Genomic DNA, 7,772 nt, shown 5'->3' with positions numbered 1-7,772 from the left:
ATATGGCACTTCTTCATTGTCTGTTTTAGCCCTGAAAAGGCTGAACCATCTTATGCGGTTTCAGGGCAGTTGTGGCGCGGCCCCATTCACCAGAATGGGTTATGTTCAACTGCGGCACTGCCCACCTCTGGTCCTACCATTCCATTGATTTGGGGGGGGGGGGACAAATATAAAAACATTTTTCCAGCACAGACTTTGTTGCAACAATCACAGGATTTGTACGGAATCATTTCCAAAGTCTGGTATCACTTTTCTCCACATGACCTGCAGGGTGTGGTCATTATTGGACACCCCCGCCCTCTCTGTGGAAAGGTACGGCCCTCAGGTATATAATCCCCTGTACTGTCTAATGGGTATTAGTCTGTTGAGAACTTTGCAAAGATGAGTGAGGAGCAGTTAGTAGATGGGGGAATGAGTAAGCCCAGAGAACCTACTGAAGAAGATCAAGCCATCCTTGACAAGGTAAGTGGTTGGGGATCCAATCCTAAGGACTTGTTGGCACCAGGTGTGATGATCTGTATTGGGACCCTGAGATAACAATTCATCTCTGTGTGTCCTGTGCTCTCCATACAAGTGTGTTGGATTAAAATGTATTACAATGTGTCAGTATGGAGTTAAATTTATTTTATCAATAACTTTTTTTTTTTTTTTTAAAAGCAATACTTTGTAACAATGTGCTTCATGTTATGTGCCTGCTGATCTGAATGGGCCTCTATGGGACTACAATGTGTTTTTAATAGCTGGACATTGATTTAGACCTGTAGCTTACATAGAAGCAATGCAATTACCAATGTATATTGTCAACTGATGCGCCATCCCCCAACCCCCCCCCCCCTCCCCCCCTTTTTTTTTTTTTTTATGAAAAAAAAAAAAAAGACCTCCCACCTGATCTAGAAAGCCCTATAAGGAGGAGAGGGGATTTATCAACCTATAGCGGCTGTGCATGGCACCCAATCAGGACTATCTTAGTTGGTTTTGACAATGAATGCTAGATGCTGATTAGCTTCCATGCACACCTTTTGTCGGATTCTGGCTGCTACAGCTTTACTAAAATCCCCCCTCCTATGTATTTTGCATAAATGTTTCCCATGGCATGTAACTAGATCTGCTTTTTGCTGTTCCATATTTCTGATGCTGTGTCTAAATAGACATATATGCAGGGCTTCTGTTAGAAAGCATGGGGCCCCATACAGCCTACATGATAGGGTGCCCCCCAGCTGAAAGTGACTGAGGACATCGCTTTATCAGTTCCTTTCTCTGTAGCCTCAGCTGAATGAAAAGGAAGCGCTCTGAGGCTTCCTGCTGATTCACAAACCGAAGCACGATAAACTGTTTACTATGCTTCAGTGATGGGCACAGGAGGTGATTGGTACCGATCACTCACTGTGTTAAGGGACCAGTAAACAACATTCCTCCCCTCCTGTGTGGTAGCTGTTGTGGTAATGGAGGGAAGCCGTCAGCGTTGTGGGGTTAAGGGGCACATAGGGTGGGGCCTGGACAGCAGATGGAAGGGGCGTATGTGCTAGAACCAATCCCCTTGCAGTGCTGATGGAGAAGCTGGCAGCACTGCAGTAGGAGACAAGGATCAGTATCTGAAATAAGACAGTACAGCTGACCCTTCTGCTTAGCAGGTGCCTGGGCCCCCTTTTGAACTGATGAGGCCCGGGCCCAGTACAGGAGGGTTGGCTGTACTGCCTTATCAGCGGCCCTGGATGTGTAGCTTGGCCAGTAGAGGGACATCTCGATGTGTACTGCAGTCACTCAGCCTTCCTGATAGGATCAAATGCAGTGGCGATGCCTTGGCTCCATTGGGACAGACTGACCACACAGCCTGCAGCTAGGGTGTCCCGGATTGCCTGGGACAGTCCTGCATTTTGTGGGTCTCTCCTGGGCACCTTCATTCTGGGACAATACAGTGGGGATCGGAGATGAGGCTGAGGGGATGCCTGCTGTGTCAGTCTCTCGGAACTATTTTCTTGCACAATATATAACTTGCACCAAGAAGCCACACAGCCCTGCCCAGGACTTTGCCCTCCGCTCACACACTCTCCGGCCATAGTCAGTACCGCCGCCCCGCTGTATGACACCTCACAGCCTGCCACTCTCATCCTCAGCCCGCCACTGCTCTGGTGCCGTCCACCCCAGTGTGTCGGTACAGCCGTGCCCTGTTTCCACAGGGCCTCCTGGAATGTGGGGAGCGGCCTCTTGGATCTCAGGGGTTCATGCTGGGACTTTTAGTCCTTCAACTTTTGGGGAGTCACATCCTTTGGGTTCATGCTGAGACTTGTAGTGCTTCCCTTTTGATGGATGAGACACCCCGCCCCAGAATGAAAAGGGTATCAAACATCTTTTTTGGGGGGGGGGGGGTGTCCTGAATGGCAGTTTGAAATGTGGTCACCCTACTTGCAGCATGTAGAAATTTTATTTGAAGTGTACAAAGGTGACGCTTCATTCAGTCCCTGAAGAGCAGCGCAGTGTGCAGACATGCGATCCAGCCTGGAATGCTGCAATAAAATGGACCATATCGCAGATCACTGCAGCACACCTCTGGACTGCATTGCAGCGTGAAAAGGACACCCAAAGCCAGTTGGGTTCTGTGGTCACTGCAGTATATGTGCATAGCTCCCAACTGTCCCTGATTTGGAACAATGTCCCTCATTCCTCATTTGTCCCTCCATTTTGGGGTTCGGAAAACTATTGCTGTAACTAAAGTGTTATCTGGCGTTCAGCTTTAATCTGTTAAGTCCAACTAAGGAAAGAGAACCATCTGGCATGAATCAAACATGCATGCAGAAACCCATCCGGAATGGCTCTGGAGGGTTATGCCCCGTACACACAATTGATTTTCCAACGGGAAATGTTCAATGGGAGCTTGTGGAAATTCCGACCGTGTAGGCTCCATCGGACATTTTCTGTTGAATTTCCAACAAACAAAATTTGAGATCTGGTTCTCAAATTTCCCGACAACAAAATCAGTTGTTGGAAATTCCAATCGTGTGTACACAATTCCAATGCACAAAGTTCCACACATGCTCGGAATCAAGCAGAAGAGCAGGACTGGCTATTGAACTTTGTTTTTCTTGGCTCATTCGTCACCATGTTCTTGACATTTGGAATTTCCGACAACATTTGTGTGTCCGTGTGTATGCAAGACAAGTTTGAGCCAACATCCGTTGGGGGGGGGGGGGTTGGACATGGTTTTTGTTGGCATTATTGTGATGTGAACAAGCCCTAAATCTGCTAGTCTAACATTACCTTCCTCAGGGTGCCACCTTTTCTTCAAGCCGAACACTTAGTGGCACACAGCTATTTTTTTATTTTTAAGGGGGGGGGGGGGGGGTGACACTGTTCTCTGATGTGAGGGAATTTATGGCCACCAAACCTCCCACTTGCATCTGTTCCCCCTTTATATTAGGATTCCCAAAGCCCCCCTTACATTAGAGTCCACAGGGCACTGCTTACCTTGGCGTACTCTCTCTCGCTTGGAGGCAGGAGACAAGGGAGGGAAGGTGTAGACTTCAGACAGTGGATGGTAAACTCGCTCACCTGAAGATGGAGGCTCGGGCATCAACACCTTTCATCCACAATGTAACTGAGCTTCAAACTTTCAGCCCAGACACCCCTTTCCTGAGGCATAGAAGGGGATTGGAGTGTGGGTGGGCAGACCAGAGGGGTAGGGGTCAGGGGCGTGAGGTCAGTGGCTGGTGAGGCGCTGGCTAGTATCAGAGCCAGATTACACACAGGTTATATACGCTGTGATAGCTAGAGCGAGAACATGACCAGTGTAGTCCAGAGGTACCCAACCTACCTCTTGCTGCTATACCACTTGTACTCCAACACCCCCATTTTACCCACCTCAAATGTTGAGACCACACCTTCATTTTGGAGTATAAATGGCCATACCAGCCTTTTATTAAAGGGGTTGTAAAGTTGTTTTTTTTTTTTTTTTTTTAAATAACAAACATGTTATACTTACCTTCACTGTGCAGCTCGTTCTGCACAGAGTGGCCCCGAACCTGGTCTTCTGGGGTCCCTCGGCGGCTGTTTCAGCTCCTCCCCACAAGCATTTACCACCTTCATGCGAGCTCCCTCGCACGGTGGTGAGTGCTTGCGGGCGCGCTCCCGTGATACAGCTGGCGGCTATAGCCGCTCGCTGTATCACTCGGCCCCGCCCCCCGGCGCGCCGCGTCATCGGATGTGATTGACAGCAGCGCGAGCCAATGGCTGTGCTGCTTTCAATCCATCCACTGCAGCCAATCAGCGACCAGGCTGAGCTGCAATGAAGCGGACGAGGAGCGAAGATTCGAGGCGTCAGGTAAGTAAAACGGGGGGCCTGGGGGCGGCGGTACTGTCAAAAGTTTTTTCACCTTAATGCATAGAATGCATTAAGGTGAGAAAATTTTTACCTTTACAACCCCTTTAACACAATCTAAATAACTCCAATATCAAAATATAACGTCCGTAAACAACTTGTTTAACCCCAGGCACCTCCGAGCTCCAACACATATACCAAAAATACACTGCGGCACCTTTTCCAACATGATGGGCCTCCAGCTGTTTAACAGCTTGGAGACGACCCCCTTCCTGCAGTGTAACCATTACAATATTCCATCAACCTTTCTGCTGGAATACACTGCAGTGACTATCTGTTGTTCTGATCCTCTGTAGCAATTACTGTTTTACTGTGTGGTACTGAGAGTGGTTCTACAGTGGGCCATTCCAAATCTGATAGACTTTGGGGTTTTTTTTTTCCAGGTGAAAGAACAGTATGAGAAGCAGTCTGGGATGAACCCTGGAGAATTTAAGGCAATCCTCGTCAGTACTCAGGTTGTTGCTGGAACAAATTACTTTTTCAAGGTAACACGTGTGTGTGGGGTTTTTTTTTTGTTTGTTTGTTTTTTTTGTTTTTTCCAGCATTGCCAGTTTAGGACACAATGGGGTTTCTACAATCAACTACTCTACAACCATCTAACACTGGTCTTCCCCGTTTCCACCCCCACCTTCAAAACTCTTCTGTGTTCTTCACCAGCCCAATCCCACACTACTTTCCTGCTCATCCCCATCCTATGCTGCATTCCCCCACCCCACATTGTTGTCCCCCACTCCTTACCCTCTAATTCTATGCTTCTGCCCTCCATTCCTCAATCCACCTCCCTCTGGTTCCCACCACACCCTTCACCTCTTCGTATAGAGGACTCTAATCTATTCGCATCAATCTATGTACTAGAAAAACTTGCGTTCTAATGCTCTCTCCATAGTTGCACACTATGTTTTTATGTTGCTGCATTCCTTATTGCTGTCAAGACAACATTGCAGCAGCACATCAGTTTCTCTCCAGAGGAGCTTGCACTCTAATATCCTTGCCCTACAGAAGCTTTCAATCTAAAGTAGCCCCCAGGGATCTCAGAATTGTTTCCTGATATGCCTGACAATTTGGGTTTGGCTTGAAGAAAAAGGCAGTGACCCTTTAGTGGTGCACAGTTTTTTTTTTTTTTTTTTTTTTTTTTTTTTAATACACTATAGGATTGTAACAGACTTGGGACATCTTTACTATTCTCTTTGGAATGCCCAATGTGGCACACATGGAGCCCCCCTCATCCTCCTGTCAAGCCCTGTTCTGAGCCACATTCCTGTGTGGGTTTCAGACAGACTGAAACCCGGACACATGATTTAAAACCTGACCAGTCCATCTGGACAGGTGGCAACCCTGCTGACAATAGAATTTTTAGAAGTGAGAATTCAAAATGAAAGGTCTAATGTTTTTCTGTTTTCAGGTGGACACTGGAGAGGACACTTATATCCATGTTCGAGTCTTTGTACCTCTACCTGGTTCAGATGAGGGACCCACTGTGGTGTCTTTCCAGGCGAATAAGACCAAGGATGATGAGCTGGTATATTTCTAAGATGGAGATGACCATTTCAGAATGAACCTTAAGAATCCTCCTAGTACAAATATATTTCTCAGTTCACTTTCAGTTAGTTTAAATTTACTGTAGACTTTATCTTCAGCCCTTTTCTGCTTATGTAATGAGCAAATGCGTCCATGCAGTGGATGGGCCTTAACGCTGGCTGTATGCTCCAGTGTTCTGTACAGAGTATGCTGTCTGCACAGTGACCAAGCGGTTGCCAACATCTCCCTGTCACTAAGTGGGATCTGGTGGGCAGGGCTCATGATCATGTGACCACTGCACCAGCCAATTGGTGGTCACATGATTAGGAACACCACCTCCCAGCTTTCAAAAAAAGGGCAGCAATAAAGGAGTTAAAGAACAAATATGTAAAGAATCTGATCTTCAAAAATTTTGCTTGGCTGACAACACATGACATTTTTTGTGGATTCGGGTGTCCTGACCACTAATAGTGTTTATAGAACATAGGTACATATTATCAATTTATAAAATCCTGTTCAGTGTTTTATCTTGCTCACTGTAATGATAATAATGAAAAATACAATAAAATATATTGTTGGGAAATGTTTTTTTTTTTTTTTTGTTTGTTTCCTACATTTGCAGAAAGCTTTGAGAAAGAGATACGTGTCCTAAATTTGATCATTTATGTTAATGGCGTATCCCACAGTTACCCTACACCCCATCCAAGTTTACATTTTTAATAAAGCATCAAAAAAATACCCCTAGAATATTTACTGAGCCAGAGGAGTGACTGCAACTGTGTGCCTGAGTCTGGATACACTACCTTGGAAAAGAACCTTGGGTCTACTCAGAGGGCCCATTTGGGGGTGAGGGCTACACTCCAAAAGACATTTATCATACATAAGTTACCAACAAGAATTCCCCTGAAACTGGACTGTGTTGGTGAATGGTATAATGTACCAAGATATGGTCTTTAGTAATTTCAGTTTAATAAATATATATATATATATATAATTTTTTTACTTTTTTTCTTATTTGAGTTTTGGAAAAATTGGTTTTCTTTCTGTTTAAGTGTTTGTGTGTAATGCAGAGCACAGGGGTTTGGGGGGTGCTGCAGTCAGTGTTGGGTTTAGGATACATAACAGAGTGCAGGAGTCGGGGTGTGTAATGTGTTCAAAAATCAGGAGAATGTAACCCACTAAGAGCTGTAGTCAGTGCTGAGTTTAGGGGTGCAGGGGTCAGGAGTGTGTAATGTACGAAATACAGATTCAATAAGAGCTTTGTGTTCAGCTATCTGATAAAGACTGTCTGTCTGTGGTGACTGTATCTGCTATTATAGGCCAGGCATAGAAGTCTCAGTGAGGGATAAGTCATTAACCCACTTGCCGACCGCCTCACGCTGATGTATGTTGGCAGAATGGCACGGGCAGGCAGAATTACGTACCTCCCAACCCCCCCCCCCCGGTGCCCGAGGCAGTCAGCTTGTGACTGAGAGTGAGAGGCGAGGGGGAGACCATCCATTCGTGGCTCCCCGCTCGCGATCGCTCCCAGCCAAGCAGGTTCTTCCTCTGCTGCTGTATGCTAAACAGCAGCAAAGGAAATGTCATCTCTCCTCGGCTCGGTATTTTCCGTTCTGGCGCCGAGGAGAGAGGACATCAGTGTGAGTGCCACAACACACTATACACTCAGTAGAACATGCCGGGCACACAAAACAACCCCCGATTTTCCCCCCGTCACACTGACACCAAGCAGTTTTGTTGTTTTCTGATTACTGCATGGTGTCAGTTTGTGACAGTTAGTGTGGTAGGGCAGTTACTGTTAGCCCCCTTTTAGGTCTAGGATACCCCCCAATAAAGTTTTAACCCCTTGATCACCCCCCCCCCCCCCCCCCCGTCGCCAGTG

At 46.5% G+C, this 7,772-nt stretch overlaps 1 protein-coding gene across 1 annotated transcript; it reads left to right on the top strand.

Annotated features, from left to right (window-relative positions):
- Nucleotides 1-310: 310 nt before the first annotated feature.
- Nucleotides 311-6,628, top strand: LOC141129411 (cystatin-A-like). The gene is made up of 3 exons (XM_073617433.1): nt 311-462; nt 4,756-4,857; nt 5,775-6,628. Exons 1-3 carry the CDS (start codon nt 382-384, stop codon nt 5,901-5,903), a joined length of 312 nt encoding a protein of 103 aa, XP_073473534.1. The 5' UTR covers nt 311-381; the 3' UTR covers nt 5,904-6,628.
- The last annotated feature ends 1,144 nt before the right edge of the window (nt 6,629-7,772 follow it).

This window comes from Aquarana catesbeiana, linkage group LG02 (genome assembly GCF_042186555.1).
Source record: "Aquarana catesbeiana isolate 2022-GZ linkage group LG02, ASM4218655v1, whole genome shotgun sequence".
Classification (NCBI taxonomy): Eukaryota; Metazoa; Chordata; class Amphibia; order Anura; family Ranidae; genus Aquarana; species Aquarana catesbeiana.
This window is presented reverse-complemented; position numbering and strand designations above follow the sequence as displayed.

Coding starts and splice junctions, on each gene's coding strand:
- LOC141129411 (XM_073617433.1), top strand. CDS start 382: ATGAGTGAGGAGCAGTTAGTAGATGGGGGAATGAGTAAGCCCAGAGAA. Junction 463..4,755: donor ATCAAGCCATCCTTGACAAG/GTAAGTGGTTGG, acceptor TTTTTTTTCCAG/GTGAAAGAACAGTATGAGAA. Junction 4,858..5,774: donor GAACAAATTACTTTTTCAAG/GTAACACGTGTG, acceptor TTCTGTTTTCAG/GTGGACACTGGAGAGGACAC.